Source organism: Rissa tridactyla, chromosome 2, assembly GCF_028500815.1.
Source record: "Rissa tridactyla isolate bRisTri1 chromosome 2, bRisTri1.patW.cur.20221130, whole genome shotgun sequence".
Lineage (NCBI taxonomy): Eukaryota > Metazoa > Chordata > Aves > Charadriiformes > Laridae > Rissa > Rissa tridactyla.
In genome coordinates this window covers 137532384-137549829 of record NC_071467.1, presented here as the reverse complement: position 1 = coordinate 137549829, position 17446 = coordinate 137532384, and the positions used below count along the sequence as shown (strand labels likewise).

The window sequence follows — 17446 nt, the reverse complement described above, 5'->3', positions numbered from 1 at the left end:
TAATTGTTTAGAGAATCAGAGAAAATGTGTATTTTTTTATTAATTATTGAAAGGAGAAAAAAATCTTTATCAGCCTCTGATTATATTCTAGCCCATAGGAAGTTGCTGAAGAGTGGGAAAAAACACCCAAAACAAGGGAACAAAATATATTTAATTATTTTACCAGACAGTAGAGAGCAACATGCAAAGGAATTTGCCTGACAGAAGAATATTTTCTCTACTTATGAAGAACGGGAAAAGAAAAACAAAAAAGGCTATGTAACAAGGAACAGAATAAACAACTGTATGGTTTGTAGATTCATCTGATATTTGAATCCCAAAGTGTCAAGGTGATCTGTAAATCAGCATTATTAAAACTGCTTTGTAACGTTTGGTACTTATTCTGAACAATACGCTGAGAAACTAATTTTGTAATCCAAGGTCTGAAATTACCGCCAAACTGCTCATTTTGCAAGAGACTGAGCAATACTGTCGATAACATGAGTATGTTTTCATTCAAGACAGAATATGACTAAACGTTGACATTATTAGGTCACAGATGCACAGAAAATCTTTAAAATCAAACCAGAATACTTACTGCTACAGACGCCTTGAATCTCTGTTCCCTCAGGATCACAGGTCTGCGGCTTTGCATCTGAAACAACTACAAATTGTTCTTAAATTGTATATTCACACGCATAGAGAGTAGGTACACCAACGGTCTTAAATTATTGCCCTATGTTAAAAATACACAAAATATCACAAGACACTAATTGAAGCATAAATTAGCAGAACAGAAGCAATCTTCTAATCCTATTCATATACAATTATGGTAGCAGTCAGTACAGAGCCTTGCGTTGGAAATCACAAGTAGATGGGCTACACCTAGGAGGGAGGGTACAGAACATTCTACCACCTCTACACCTTTTACCGCAGATGTACGCAGCCAATACTTACAGATGTTGTTAGAGAATAAAAAGGAATTAAACTCTTCTCTTGAATATATAAGTTGTCTCCCCAAATCCACACCTGAATGTTTATTTATTAACTGTAACCCTGGACAGCCAAATTCAGCATAGACCTGCTTTGAAAAAAAAATCATCTTTCCTACAGGGGCCTAAGAAAAAGTGCTTGCGTGCTGCTGTTGTTTGCTACTTTGTATGTTACTTTTAAAAAGTGGAACTTTGATTAAATATGAAAATACTGGTGCATTTGTAACAGAAGTAGAAAGAGGTTAGTCACTCCGGTCAAACTAAGTCAAAAGGGCAGCAACAACACTGAAAACCCCATTCGCCAAAAAGAATGAAGAGCAGATTTTGATGTTCCACGCTTCAGTGATATAACATTTGAATTCTGTAGCATGTACAGGAGAGACTGTTTGAAAATTTGCATCAAGTGTTCACAGCTGTCAAATGTTACAGAGAAAACAGAGTACACATGGTAACCTAGATACTAAAAGCAGCACAGGAGTACAAAGCACTTCGCATGAAAACATCACCTCAAGAGAGGGCTTTTAAACTCAAAATGTGTTTCAGATTTACGGTATTCAGCAGAGCCAAACCAGAGTTATGGTTCTTGCCTACTTTGTTTTGAGGCAGTAAAAATTTGCTAGCTCACTGCCTATGGTTTTTATACCCTCTTTCCTCTTTGTAAGCCATCATCCAAAGCAAATACAAAGTCCTATAGTGCGGGAGTTCTTTGTTGCTTCAGTCACTCACATGCTGAAATATCCCATTTCTGGCATTTTATTTTTTTTTTCTGTGAATAAAACCTTGGAGAATACCTTAAGAATTGGACCTAAAGGTATAATGATAGGCCACTAAAGCATCAGAAAACCCACTGATAGTTTTGGTATTAAGCTTTTGCAAGCAGACAGTAACAGAGAACATGAGTTAGAGAAATACAGTATATGACACATAAAAATATTGCTAGTATATTCACAACAGTGTGTTATATGAGCTAATAAGAATCTCCTGTTACACTAATTTGTCACTGTTTCACAGTACTTATAACTTTAAGGATTTAACTATGCCTTCCTTAAGTTATCTAAAACATCTGGCATCAATAATGAAATACTGAAGTTTTGAGCTGTGAACGCCAACAGACTTTTGGAGCACAAGAGTCCAAGACAATGAGAGACATCGCAAAAGGATTCCAGTTCTTTCTCATAGTACTAATAAAGTGTGTATCAATAGAGCATTTCTGTGTTGGATTTTCTTCTAGCAACAATGTGTATACTCTCCAGAATGACGATAAAAGAGTTACAGTAAGAAAAAGATTCCTAACAACGCTAAACAATAATTGATATAAATTTGGTCAAGTTCTTAAACAAAATTTACCCTGACACATAATACTATGCATATTCAGTAATGGGTATTTGGAGAGCACGAGTGCCACTGTAGGTACGAATTTTGACTTCTAGATGTGTCTTACATCCTCACTTTCATTATATGAACATTTCAATCCCTGTTTCTGGGCTTTGAACCACACTTAAGCGCTAAATGTAAGTTAAAAAGGGGTGGTGTGAACCCACCTTACCATACAAAATAATTTTTCTATCGCATCGAAATTAAAAGTAAGCATTGCAGGAAACTTTACCATGTATAGCTATTTCCAGATATTTCCGCTCAGCTAAGTATCAGAGAAACACACTTACCCATAAACACACGCACTTAGTTGAGTTAGAGCATGCCCTTTCTCACCTTCTGCACAATACCCCATGCATCCTTGGGTGGGCTGCAGTAAGTAAACAAAGAAATCTCCACAGTTCCTCACACTGACAGGGATTCGGAAAAGACAGCAGTCTTTTGAAGTGCTGAAGAAAAACCGCCATGTAGCACAAGCTGTTAACCGTTTGATCTCACCGGGCCGAGGCATGGATTCTGACTCCCTCAGAGACAACCAGACAGGGGCTTGAGTACCACAGTGATTCATCTTCAGCACCAGAGAAAAACATCAGAAAATGGTTAATGCTGTATCGAACTGTTGCTGTGCTTTAATGACAGGTACATACGTATTCAAGTAATTTCCTGCATGAGCTTTTAGCAAAGTTTAGACAGTGTAATCGAGGGCTTGCTTATATTCCTCCTCCAGGTTGAATACAAATACACACAAAAGAGGCTTAAGTCCTTCTTTGAGTCTAATGAATTTGTGTTTCTAAAGACAGGCTATAATTTAGTGCCTGAAGAACTTAACTGGGAGCCACACCTAAGTGTTTCACCCCAAAAAACTAGCAGTTGTATTGTGGCTTAGTGAGTTACTCTACACCCATTAACCTACAGTAACTGACTGCGTGAATGCTATCAGAGCACAGCAAATACAGGGTAGAAGATACATAGAACATCAACTATAGGTGCTAAAGCTGACACGTTTTATCTGCCCTTTGCCATGGACTGAGGGCTCAGCTAACCTGGATTTCACGTAAGAGATGTGGCCAGACGACACAAGGTTACTGGCTTTCAAAGGTTACTAGCCAAAAATGCAGGACACCTGATAAGCCATGTCTGTCTTTCAATTCCCCACATTTAGAAATAAACATGCTTGTAATATACACCCCCAGTAACAACCAGATGTTCCCTCCCTCGCAAACAAAAGCCTTCTTCAGTGCTTTTCCTCGAGGAGTGAGAAGTGTGCTGTGGAACAGTCTCCTTCACCCCTCACTACTGAGGTCTTCACATCAAGGAAGCTGCCATGCAGGTCACAATTTAACAGTATTACCAAGCATGGTAACTGAAGTCTAAGTCTGATTTAGCAGACACCAGAGTTCACCAGCTGAACACAGAAAAATGAATCCTGAGAAAAGGAGACAAAGAAGGAACCTGGTTCATGGGTTACCAGAAGGAGTTAAAGATCACCTTCTGTCTTTCATGTGCCTGCAGAAAGCAAAATGAAGAGAAACACCTAGAAGGACACAATGTGTTAAAGCCAGCATTTGCAAAATATTTACATGAAAACTATAAATCTGAAACTGTGTGATTTTGAGAACCTCTCCTCCTTCATACATCGCCTCAAGGATTCCTTTCTTTGACTTTATAGTGAAACCAGGTCTCAGACCATCTTATCCTTAAACCTCTTGTTCTAAAGGCTATATAGACTCATTGAACAATTACTCATCTGGAAAGTACACTTTTCTTTCTTTTTTTTCCTTCATCTAGAATATCTGAGCCCACCATCAATCCATCAGACAGACAGAATTAATGAGAAGTAGACAGAAATGGAATGGATTACTTAACAGAGTCTGAATCTTCGACAAGGATTAAATATAGCTATAATAAAAGTTCTCCTAAAAGGAAAGAAAGGAGGAAACTTCCCAAACAAGACATCCATTTTAGTTTGTTTTTAATGTTTTGACTTTGAGGTTTCAAAATAAATGTCTTGGTTTTGTCAACAGATGCAAAGAAGCAGATGCCAATGCATAAATTTCAATTGCTGAATAAGTTTTGAATCAATCTCTTTCCAACTGTAATTATCTGGACTCCTCTGTATTAGAATGGTAGCCTATTTTTGCCAAATATTTACCAAGCACTGAGAACTTTGGTCAGATTTCTAGAACTTTCCTAGATGATCTGAGCGGGTATCTTGCTAGTCTAACCTCTGTTCTGAAAACCACATCGTTTTTTACCCTGGTTTATCATGCTGGTTCTTTGAATAAAAGTATCCATTTTGAGAATATACAACTAGCTAATTAATTTGTTGGTATTAAATCTAACTGAAAGAAAGTCCTTCGGGAACGATACTCTTTGCAAGTTTTTCGCAGCTTAAAAACCTGGGTAGCAGTAGCCTCTGCAAGACAGCCCTCGAGTCCTTGAGTCAGCTGCACGTTAAACATACTTCAGTACTTTATACTGCTGCAAAGATTTCATAAAAATAAATCAAATAAATAAAAATAAGAGGGGCTGCTACAAACTCAATTTAATTTTACTAGTACGTTTTAACTGTTTTGTATTCCTTTAAAAGTGTTTCATTGTCAGGCTTTTCTTTTCTTTTTTTTTTTTTTTTTGAGGCTGTGACCAGGCAATTTCAATTCCTTAGAAAAATCACAAGTAAAATATTCTAATGACATTTTTATTTTTTTTAAACTAGGAAATGTTTTAAAATAGGAATATAGTTGGCACGCTCCAAAATAAAGCCCTACAAGTCTAAAGTATTAAATATTCCAAGTAATTTTTGAGTCTTAGGGGACTTGCAATGACAAGGCAACTGATCTCCAGTTAGCTCTATTAGTTCAAGTCATTTTAGGAGTAATCTCTTCTCTCTAACATGATCACTTTTAAAGTTCCACAATTACTGGATTCATGTGGCTGCACGTCTTTATACTGCTTTCACATGGCCTTCCCGACAGACTGACCATCACATAGTTGCAGCTTTACAACATGATCGGCCTGCGACGCTGCCACTGAGAAACTCCTTAGCAGTAACTACAAATGACAGCTTTTTGAGTGCTCTAAAGGGGCACTGGAGGGCACTAAAAAAGCTCTGGAGTCCCCAACATAAGAAGGACATGGACCTGTTGGAACATGTCCAGAGGAGGGCCACAAAGATGATCAGAGGGCTGGAGCACCTCTGCTAGGAAAACAGGCTGAAAGAGTTGGGGTTGTTCGGCCTGGAGAAGAGAAGGCTCCGGAGAGACCTTATAGTGGCCTTTCAGTACCTAAAGGGGGCCTACAGGAGAGATGGGGAGGGACCCTATCAGGCAGTGTAGTGATAGGACGGGGAGTAACGGTTTTAAACTGAAAGAGTGTAGATTTAGATAAGATTAGGAAGAAATGCTTTACTGTGGGGGTGGCGAGGCACTGGAACAGGTTGCCCAGGGAAGTTGTGGATGCCCCATCCCTGGAAGTGTTCAAGGCCAGGCTGGATGGGCCTTTGAGTAACCTGGTCGAGTGGGAGGTGTCCCTGCCCATGGCAGGGGGCTGGAACTAGACAACGTTTAAGGTCCCTTCGTTCTGGTTTTATACCTATCCTAACTGAAAAATTCTTAAGAAAAAATATGTATTTCTCATAATCAAATGAGTTGTAACAATACCTCCACGCACTTGGTTGGCATCTCAGCAGGCTTATCAAAAATCATAAAGCGATACCATCCTGGTGTTAGGGAATGGTCACATATTAAATCCTGAATAGCTGATTGCTGGAGGTGGGATGAATCAAAATCAACGCTTCGGTAAGGGCTCTGCAGGATGTGATGTCCACCAGGAGAGCATTCAAGAACTGTGGAGCAAGAGTATTTTGAGGATCAAGACGGAATGCCGAACAAGTATGTTAGAAAATATGTTAAGTATTTTTAATGGGAAAATATGGATATATCGCAATATGATGCTACTTTTACTGAAAACCATATTGAAGTCTTAGTAACAACAACAAATAGTTGTTGGCACCCTAAAATTTAATAGAATTCATCATGTGGTAACTTCCCCTTCTTTAAGTGGACAATAAATGCAAATTAATAACGAGGCATTTATCCTAGATGTAAAAACAGTGGAAAGGAATATGTTCATACTTTTTCTCTGGATTTTGACTTTCTAGTTTCACTGATGTTTATGAAAGCTAACAACCTGAATAAAAATGGGGTGTCAGATATGTCAAATCTAACCTTAAGAGGAGTAAGGATTATCCAAAGGTATTTTGTAAATAGGCTTCCACTTTATAAGGTTCCTAAGCACGAAATGAAGAATTCTCTCAAATGGATGAGAGGTAGTTGCATACACTTTGCAGGTAGAGATGCAGATCATAGCAAAAGTGTGTACGGAAATGGGCAGATACCGAGTTACACATTTTAAGTCAATTTGCATGACTGACATACTAAATTTTAATAAATACAGCTCATAATCATATTTTTGGACATCTAAGTGACCTTGTGGCCTCAAAAAACATCTCAAAATTGCTGATAAATAAAGGATCAAAATCTGAAGGCATCTTTATGACAGTTTTTTTAAAATGCAGACTCATTCAGAAATAAAGCAGAATGTCATAATTTCTGACTCTCATCTGGCAACTGAGTTGATTCCTGTCAAAGACAGTGACAATAAAAGTTCTGACTAACAGCATATTTACATGCAACATGCTGAGTGGCCATTCTTGCTCAGGAATGTGCTTGGGAAGTGAAAGTAGGGGGAAATAAAGTAAGGGAATGTTTATAAATAAGTAACATTTAAAACGCACCTATTTATTTACCTTGCTTTTACAAATGGATTCCAACTGATGCTGACTGTGAATGAAATTTCAGGTTATACTGAATGCCACAGTTAATCTTAATTCTTGCCTCTACTGCGCTACTAATGAATTAAGAAAATGCAACTGTAAACAAAGCTCTATAATCTTACATTTTGAATATTAATACTCTGTTCTTCAGTTTTTACTGCCAGGCTTTTCTGTATTTGTCCCATATTTTGCATGGTGTAACTGTGTCACTGATTACAAACATATTTTGGTTCAAATCATTTAATAATGCACTCTCTTCCACATTTTTCATGCCATTGTCCAGATAGATAACCACAATTATAAAGCAGTTTCAAAATCAGGTAATTCCCCTCCTTCAAATGGAGAAGATGCCCCAGTGAAAGAACAGACTTCATCTCTTTCAAGCACAGTTTGAGAATCCTATAGTCTTTCAAAGACGGAAGATTTAATCTGATATGGCTTTAGGCTACCCAGGCAGGTAACAATAGCTTTATCTTCTATCCTCTAAGGGCAGATGGAAGTCAATGTGATTGACTGTGCCACCACTGTGCTTCTGAGTTACTTGTAGTAGCCCGTAGGCTATTCGTGTCCATACAAGTTGACCTCATTGAGAATTTATCCTTCATTGGAATTTGAAGAAAAGCCCTTGAAGAATCACAGGTCAGTCATGTGTGTTATTGAAATGTTTTCCAAACAAGCTACAGCACAAGCAGTTTATGAACCATGGTGAAAGTTTCTTCCTGTCTTCTATTTTTTTATTGGAATTCTCCCTCTCATACAGCACCCTCATTAGGTTTCTTTCCTGTAACTGAATCATCCTTAAACAATTAATATCTGTTACCTTTTCCATTAATAAATCAAGGTAGACATGAGACAAGTCTTTATTTTCTTTTCCTCTGCAGTTTAATTAGATCATCATTTGATAGATTTTTAAAACACTTGACTGTACTCACTTGTAATGGGGTTATAAATCCTACAAAAGATCAAATTATACGTTTCTTCTTATTATGCACATCACTTCAAAATGTCTATCCAGCTCTTCATTTATTCTTTCTTCCTTTTTAGAAGTATGTAATATTTCCATAGTTATTGCTTGGAAATCTCATGTTACTTAACACTGGTTGATTTATTTTTTTTGTCTTTCTCTTCTTTTTCTTACCTATTCTGCAAAAAAACCCTGCAAATAAGTGCCATCATCAATAATACAAATTAAAATATTGTATTACACATCTGAGTGAAACTGATGTGCTGTCTAATTCTAGCAACAGCAGAAACAAATAAGAAATGGAAGTTGTGAAAAAGTTACCCCCGCAGACCAGATCTGCTCAGAGAGAGCTGCTGGCTAAATTTTCCACTGAAATCATGATTTCCGTATTTGTGACGTATTAAAAAAATGACAAAATGATATAAGCATTGTTTAAAAATTCATTCTCAGAACGAGAAATACCGATTTTGCTGTAATGCTCCAGAAAAGCTGTGCCTGTGTTCAACACCCAGCAATTTTCAGCCCAGTGAGTCAAATCTGACAAAATAATAAGGAACTAAAACCAGGGCCTGGTAACTTGAAAGCGCTAAGGAAGCTTAGCCACAGGGCAAGTTTCCCTCCCAGCTCTGCCTAGTATAGGAGGGACACTAAAGTACGGGAAGGCATCTATGCTACTGTCGACTTACAGCATCTTCATCCACAGTCACAAAATATTCTGACATGTTCTGACCCAAAAATGGAAAACTCACGTTAGCGTTAACAGAATTTATCATTTAAGAATGATTATTCGTGATGCAAGTCTTTCCATATATACGGGAATATTATTTTTAATTTTTTTTCTTTTAGGACCTTTAAATGTATTAGTGATTTAATAACTTTAAATTGAAATATTTGCTTTAGAACAGTTAAATTGAATTTCTAATTACAAAATACACAAATAAATAGTTAAGACTGTAAAATTCAGCCTCCTTTGTAGACAGCGCACCATTGGTTTAACCTAACCTAGGGGAGACACACGTGACAGGCTACGAGGAGAGACTTATTTCTAGGAAGTCAAACTCTCCCATTTTGCTTGGAGGTCCAAATATCACATACTGTCTGCTAGAAAAGCAATCTGTCTTGGGAAAACATGCAGCTGTTTCGCTAGAATTCAAATTTACTTATTATATTCTGTGCTTCTTTCCACAAACAGCCTGTATACTGTGTCTGGCTCTCTGCTGTTCTTTAACTGGGGTCTCTGCACGCCAGGAGGAATTTGATTTCATGTTTGCTTTTTCCTGACTGTCTTCAGGTTTAATACAGTAAGCTTTGCCTGGATCCATCCCAGACCTTCTTGGTCTTGCCAGATACTGAGAATCTTGCCAGATACTGAGAAATGTGACCCTAAGACAGAAAAGAATTCAACTTTTGCAACACCTTAAAGACAAGGATAGCATTGTGCTGGTGGATGAGCCATTTGGGAGAGAGATAGACTAAATCTCTGCCACCACATTGGGGTTTGTACCTTGACTGCCACAAACTGGATCAGGTAATAGGTACTCTGAAGACCACACATTAACCAAAAGTCAAAGAGGTTCTTGAAATTAACACAGGAGCTCATTTTCCACAAAGATATATTTAAGTGGCTCCTGATGACTGCCTCTGAGGAACTCGGGTGGGAAACCGAGTTTTTCCATTCCCTGTTCACATCTCTGTTCCAATCCATGTTCAGAGAGGGGCCGAAGATTTTCCATCTATCCATAATGCTTCCAGCATTATGGAGCAGTCAGGAACAGAGGGCTGCTGGGTGCAATCCCAAGTAGAGACAGGAAAAGGAGGAGCTCGTGGAGTACAGGTGGGCAAGGACGGAGTGGCAGGACTGGCAACTCAGTTCCTCAGGTAGGGAGGATGGATGGCTTATCAGGTTTGTATCTCCTGCTGTCCAAAGGCCAGGGTCTGGCAGATGACTACAGATAAAGAACTAGTGCCACTAGTATGTGCCCACTCTGATCTTGAAAGTGCTTTTTCTTGCATCTGCTGACTGCAAAGGAAGCAGCATATCGACATCCCAACGCAGAAATTAGAACTAGGACTGTATTCAAGAAAAGTGCCCAGATCTATTTGTGGATTTCAACTCTGTCAAAATACTAAATTAGAAAGACGTTCACTTTTTGGAAGAAGATATCCTTAAGTAATTATTTAGAGTAACACTTTTAAAGCAAAATATGAAAATGACTGTAACTATTTACCTAAAAGATACCATTTGCTTGGATGAGACATGCAAAAGAACATGATCACAAATGTTATAGCAATGACTATGGCAATGCAATGGACCAGGAATATGGATGCTCCCGTACACGGAACAGTGAAGAAAATAGAATCAAGACACACACATTAATACATCTTTATAAGTAACATGATTTGAATGGGTGTTAAAACACTTTTCAACCACTCATGTCTACCCTAAAGGGTGCTTTGTAAAGGTAGTAAGTAGTTGCATAACCTTTAAAAAATGTAAAATACATGCTTAACGAATATTTTCTAGTAATTCTCAACATAACACGCTATTGTATCTACTCTTTACGTGTTTTCTCTCCTAAATTCGAAAGAATATGATATGATTTTTGCGCAGGTTTTGCAAATCACTTTGCAGAGGTCCCAGGTACGGATGTGCCAAAGCACCGCATGTGCTCCAGCACACGGGGAAGAGAGAGCAGGGAAGAAAGAGCGGGAGAATTAACATTCCTGCTCTCCGATTCTCACTTGGTAGGTTTTCCCTGCAGGTGCACTGTGACAACGCCAGCTCCTATTTTGTCGCTTCATAAAGTTAAGCCTCTTCCAGCGAGACTACAAACCACGAGGCTGTTACTAGCGATGGAGCACAGGCGATGCGCGGGCACAGGGGAAGGACCAGACCCCAGCCGCTCCCTGGGACGGGGACACGGCGAGCGCTCCGTGACAGGGGGCTGCTTCCAAACCCGCCCGGGCTGGGGGCAGCCGCCCGCCCCTGCTCCCCCCGCGGTCACCTGCCGGCGGCGATGTCCCCTCCCGCCGCCGCTCGCCCCCTCTCGGTGCCCGGCCCGGCGCCTCTTACCTCGCCGGCGGGGTCTGGCCGCCGCCAGACACCCCATCAGGGCGGCGCAGAGCCAGAGGGATGGGGGCACAGACGCCCGCATGGCCCCGCCGCGCCGAACGGACCCTCCGCCGGGCTCCGCTCCCCTCCGCCGGGCTGCCGGGACGGGCGGCGGCTCCGCGCTCTTCTGGCGGCTCCCTGCGCCCACCCCCGTGCCTTAGTGCAGCCCCTCCCGCCGGGGGTCCGCGGCGGGGCCCGGCCCTCCCACCGCCCCCCTCCCTGCCGGCCCCGGCCCGGCCCCGCCGCGGGTGGCGGCTCCCGGCGCCGGGGCGGGGGGCGGCGGCGGCTTGTGGCAGCCGGGCAGCCCCGGTTCCCCTGGGCGGCTGGGCATCCCCTGCCCGGGTGCTCCGGGGAGGGAAGAGGGGATTTTCAGCGGGAAAACGAACGAAACACTCAGTGATTCCTGTCGGGGGCTTTATGAAGACGCTTTTTTAAGTCCTAGACAGACCCAAAGCTGGTCAGGGTCATGAAAGAGCAACGTCCTGCTCTCCTCTGACCCGTAACTCTATTTTCTAATGTGCAGTAAAGTGCCGAAAACCAGACAGTTTCAAATTGTTTGCCGTGGATGCTTTGGTCATTTCCTGAGATCACCAAGAGTGTTTTATACTTCTGCTTTATTGATCATTACAACCTGCTGTGTTTGATACCATCAATGCAGAATGAGTTCCGCAAATATTTAACAGTTTCAAGCACCCAAATTTCAAGGCTTGCTGGGAGATGCTCCTATTTGGAAACAACTAGAAGAGGACAAAGAGGACGAACCTCGGCCTTTAAGATTGGGTAATGCAGGTATTTTTCTTTGTAGGCTTGAGGCTGTGCAGGCACTGAACAACTTTGCACACACAAGAGTCTACAGCAGTCTGCAGAAATGTTTCACATTCTCATTAAGGATATGCAGACTCAAATCAAACAAATAAACGTTGCTGACAGTAAAACACAGTTTACCGCCATCCACTGCAAAGGTAAAATGTCCGGTGGGGACCGCTTTCAGGAGGTATTGCCCTGGGCGGCTCTTGGCAGAGCAGGTTTCCCCGCAGAAGGAGGTATCAGGGCCTGGAGTCAAGGCAGAGACAGAGCAGCGTTGTGGGGGTGACCTCAGTCTGCTCTTCTGCGCACACCCGGAGCCTCCCCGCTGGAAGACGCAGTTCAGCTCCATGACAGCAGCGAGGTTTTAAAAGGAATAGCTAGCAGAGCCTGCGAGGTGAATTCAGAGTCTTGGATTTCTGTCAGTTCTCTGTGGCAGATATATTTCTTCTAGGCATTCAGGGAAATTTTGATGACAAGTTTTCTTAATTGTTTAGACAACCGTCTGGGGTATTTGTTACCAGGTACGACAAACTTTTATCCTGAAAAGCTGCATACGTCTGAAATAAGTTTGGGGTTTGTTTTCATTTTTTCCCAAACTGTGTGTTTATAAAGAAGATAAACGGAAAGAGGTGTTTTACAAAACAAGTTACAAAATAAGGACCTAGAAAGAGGGACGTGAGAAGCTTTGACAAAATTTAAACATTGAGCTACTTCTTTGACCCCTGCTAATCATGATGGAGTGGTATTTACAGGAGGATTAACACCTTTCATCATGGATCATGCGGGAGACGGAAAGAGGTGGCAGTAACGGCTGCTGGGGTAAAGACACCTTTCATCTTTTCTGCACTGGTTTTCCTCTGCCAGCTCCCTCTGCTACTATCAGCCTTGTACCATCTTACAGTAACAGCAGAGGAAGAGCATATTGTGGTTAAAAGGGCTGACAGCTTGCCAAAAGTAGTACTCGGTGCTCACGGTGACGGAGTTGTGTCAGTGACAGTGAAGTTATGAAAAATGAAAGTAATTCTAGGGCAGCCTCATGCTTATAACAGGAGTATAGGTCTTTCCAGGAGGTTGCAATTACAGAAATTGCAGATTTGCGCTTTCCAGGAGGTTGCAATTTCCAGGAGGCTGCAATTTCAGGCAGTAATTTGCATAGTTTTAGTGGAGTAAATCATAGGCTATGTAAAATCAGTTTGCACTACTGAAAACACCTCTTTGACCTACGATGGAATATGAAGTCAAACTACATATTAATAGTAATGTATGTACATATTAATAAGTAGCAGGATATTTGGGACTGTTGAATGCAGGAAGAACTTAAAATACTATAAATGATTATGTAGTCCAAGACATAACTGTTGAAGTTTGACTAAAAACATGACACAGGAAGCAATGGTATCAATGCCAGGGAGCATTTAGACATTGTAGCACAGAGCAGCATCTCCCAGAGTGGATATTATGAATAACAATGAAGAAATAGAGATGCAAGCTTGGTTTCGAAAATTATTCCAAGGTTAACTTCCAGTTTAGTAATCTCAGTCTGTTCAGTAAAGCTTTTAAATATATATTTAAATTAAGGTGGATTCTTAAGTTTCATCTATGAATGAACAAAAGTGGTTTTTTGAGTGAAGCCTGAGTAGAAGTACTTTTGCTGACTCAAGACTGACTTATTCGGGAGGGAAAAGCATAGTGATAAATTGGAGAAAACAGACGTGTTGGATGACAAGGAGCAGGGACTTGGGCAATGCTCAAAATAGAGTCATTGCGAAGTTTAAAAATTCAGATAAAAAAGAAGGTGGCGCTGCTGATGCTAAGTGTTTGACGCTGCAACTAGATTGTACTGGTTTGATGGTTATCTGCGTAAGTTCGTGACTGTGCATCTCCAACGTGTGTGTATGCATAACCAGAATCCTAGAAAAATCGTGACAGAGAAAAAAGGGAACTTTCTTATAAATGCAGCCAACATAGCAACTTCTTACTTGTGTGATCTCTATAACGGTGCACCTTAGATCATGAACTTAATATACATGAAATACGTGTCTCATGCAGTATTTAGCAAGACGATGTTATCCCAAATTGCATTTGGGGGAACAGTCCAAAGCAGGCAGCAGGGAAGTGGATAGCAGGCTGATTAAAGACAAAGGAGTAATAGCCTGAATTGTTATAGGTAACTAAGTCAGGAAGAACAATCAGCGGTGTTTGCCAGAATGCGTACGTTCACAAATACGTGCGCATAGCTGTTCAGGTGTGAGCTGGAAATGAGAACTCACCTTTGAGTTTTGAAAGTATTTGGCTCCAGACCAAGGCGTGAAGGTTTTTTGTAGGTGTATCCAAGCCCTGAACTCAAAGGTAAATAAGGGGATCACACAGAACAAAGGCAGTGCTTGTGGTAGGCTATTTGGCATAACAAGTAATTAGTGTGAATGCTGGTGCACAAGAGAAGCGAAGCAGAGACTGAGAGGTGCGGGCAGCAGCCAGGTGGGTGGATGCTGTCCTGAGCAATGAATCTTCAAATCTGACACTTAAGGCTTCTTAGTGATATTTTGTAAATAAAGGTAAACAATTAGAGAATAATCTGATCACGTGTAAGCTAAAATTGCTCACTATATCTGATTTATTATAAGCCTTTTTTTTCAAACTATCTAGCTTAGAGGATGAATGGGAGTCTTAAACGAATCCCCTGTGCTGTGCGATTAAGCCTGTCTGTATTGTAGGTAAGGTAAATTTGAACAAGCCTTTTAAACTTATGTTGCTGTATTTGTTATCTGTGCAGAGATAGAACATGGATGACAGCTCCAAATAAAGCTGTGCGCAGAACTTGGAAGCTGGGGGAGATTTCCCTGCAAAGCTTCAAAGGGTCATTGTAGTAATGCCAAGGGCTGGATGTTTGGAGTTGCCTTCAGCAGATAACACCCCTCCAGTAAGGAGCAGATGGCTGAGAGATAGCCCACAGCTCTGGGCAGATCCAAAAGCATCAGAGAGGGACAAGTTCTCTTGTACTTCCCCTTTAATGTTTTTAATTCTTTCAGTTCGTAAAAATAATTTCTTTTCAATTATGCCATTTCATTTATGAGAATGGTAAGTGAACACATCCTTTCTGAAACTATAATTTGTTAACATTCTTTGTCTAATCTAATCAATTCTGTCCTTGAAGTCAAATTCCAATCTTCCCTTCAAATTGTGGGTTGTGTGACTTTTAACTTAGCTAAGGTTCATTTGATTTAAAAATATGGTTTAACAGCTCTGAAACTAAGGTCCCAAAAACATCATGAAGGCATAGGAAGACACACTAAGACGCGTTGCCGATTCCAGTTCAGAATGAGAGACTTGATTCTATCCCCCATCCCTATCTTTGACACCAAATAAATAGAAACAGACAATCAGTAATGGTTCATATGCATTTATTTATTTTGGTTATTCTGTGGCTAACATTACAGCATGACATGAGCTTAAATTGCTCATGTTTATTTTGTTGGTGGCTTTTTCTGAAAACTGCATGACTCTTGAGTGGCGTTTGTTTTTGAAAATGCTTTTAAAATTTGTAGAGGGTATTTTTTAAACTGCCATGTAAATGTACTCAGCGTTGACAGTCTGTTTAGCTTTCATAAGTAATGACATCTTTAGTATGTTTTAGCTCCTAATTCTCTTTCATATTTGACCTCTTGTGTATACTATGTTTGACTTATGTAGTAAAGGACTTCAGTATAAAAATCTGATGTAATTTGGCTTGGATAAGCGTTATGAGGTTTAATATAAAATGTAGGAAATCTGTCTCCAGGGGTTATTAAGAGCCAAATAAAATCAGTGGTAGGTTTTCCATTAACTTCAGTTGTCTTTGGATCAGCCCCTTACTTTTTTGTGGGTTTCAATTATTTTTATATTCTTTATTACATAATGGCTTGAAACTTAACTCAAAGATCTATCAGCCGCATTTACTCAGAATGTGCCTGAATATTTTGAAGTCTGGGAAGTCCCTTGGCTAATGGAATATTAATGGAATAATCTTTGTTTTACCCAGACTGAGCTGTGGCACTGACGTAATTACATTGATCAATTGCGTATGATACAACTCTCAACTATTATTTCTTCTCTTTCTGTCTCCCATGCTGTTTGTCTTTGTGTGTGTACAGCTTGATTAGTTGCAATTTTAAAAAAGTATGACAACATAGAATTCATTCTTTAGCCTCTATAGAATAAATGCTACTTGAGTAAGGTCCAAAGCATTAATCTTGGACTTCATACTCTTAAGCTTACTGAGTTTAGTCTATTTGTATTTGAACTACTATTTTTTGATATTTGTGAAATTAAAATTAACATTACTGTGTAAAGGTCTTGATTAAATGATGTGCTCTTCTGAAGTGGAGAAAGAGTATTCTTAACATATATAACTTATTCAGATGACAAACAAATAATGGAATATTTTTCTCAGATTCTCAGCTTACCTTTGTTTGTATCAAATGCTTTGGTCCTGTAAAGACTAAAACATGTTTTAGTGAAATCCCTCAAGAAGAAGGAGGATTTGAAACCAAACCTCCCACATCCTAGCACTAAGAGCGGTGTCCTTTTACCTTACTATGTGGGACCAGCTCACTAGGTTGTGAGTCAGTAAGATCACTGAACAGCCAGCTCTGGCTGCGTCCGAATACAGACACGGCACCCCCAATGAGAGGTACATCCTATCCGCACTCAGTGGTTATCTGATAACACTACATATATACAAAATAAATAAACTGTGGCTATCTCAGCAAGGAAAAGACGCATTCACCAAAGGAGGAAAAGCACATTCTTTGGCTTTGTTTTATGAAAAGGTCTGGTCCCTGACTCAAGGAGAGAGTTCACGGTGGAGGATCATAAAAAGGAGGAAGCACGTGAGTAAGGTTTCCTCAGCTTTGACTACGCACCAAGTTAGTCTGTGTCCTTCCTTAAGTCCTTGCCTGCACTGTAGAGAAAGGCAATATTTATTTAATAAAGAGCGGGATGGTAAAAACAGATGCACTCTAAAGGAGCAGAAGCACATATCATCAACTTGCTTTAGCTGAGTGGAGTTGCACTGATTTCTGCTGAGGATTTCACTCAGAATTCCCATTTTCATGTATATCTTCTAAGAAGAAACTGAGAAATAAGTCCTCACAGAGAGAAGCAGATGTGACTTTTTCCCCCCTCCCAATTTTCCATCAGGCTTTGTTGAGGCTTTAAACAAGTATTTAGAGGAATACAGATTCCTCCTGCCTCACACTAATGGCAAATATGTTTCCTGTCTGCTCCCTAGATAAAATTATTTATTTTTCTGGGATAGGAGTAAGATATCTCTCTGCAGATAGCACTTTTTTTTGCAAATTAGGAAAACTTTTTTTATCATCTGTAGTTTGAAGAAACTGGAAGGA

At 40.2% G+C, this 17446-nt stretch overlaps 1 protein-coding gene across 1 annotated transcript in view; it reads right to left on the bottom strand.

Moving 5' to 3' along the window:
- VWDE (von Willebrand factor D and EGF domains) overlaps positions 1-6049 on the bottom strand; it is a 35165-nt gene extending 29116 nt beyond the window's left edge. The window contains exons 1-3 of the mRNA XM_054192217.1: positions 6005-6049; positions 2682-2913; positions 578-643 (exon numbers count right to left, since the gene is read on the bottom strand). Coding sequence (XP_054048192.1) covers positions 578-643; positions 2682-2913; positions 6005-6049 — 343 coding nt within the window. The remainder of the gene's footprint in view (positions 1-577; positions 644-2681; positions 2914-6004) is intronic.
- Between the last annotated feature and the right edge of the window lie 11397 nt (positions 6050-17446).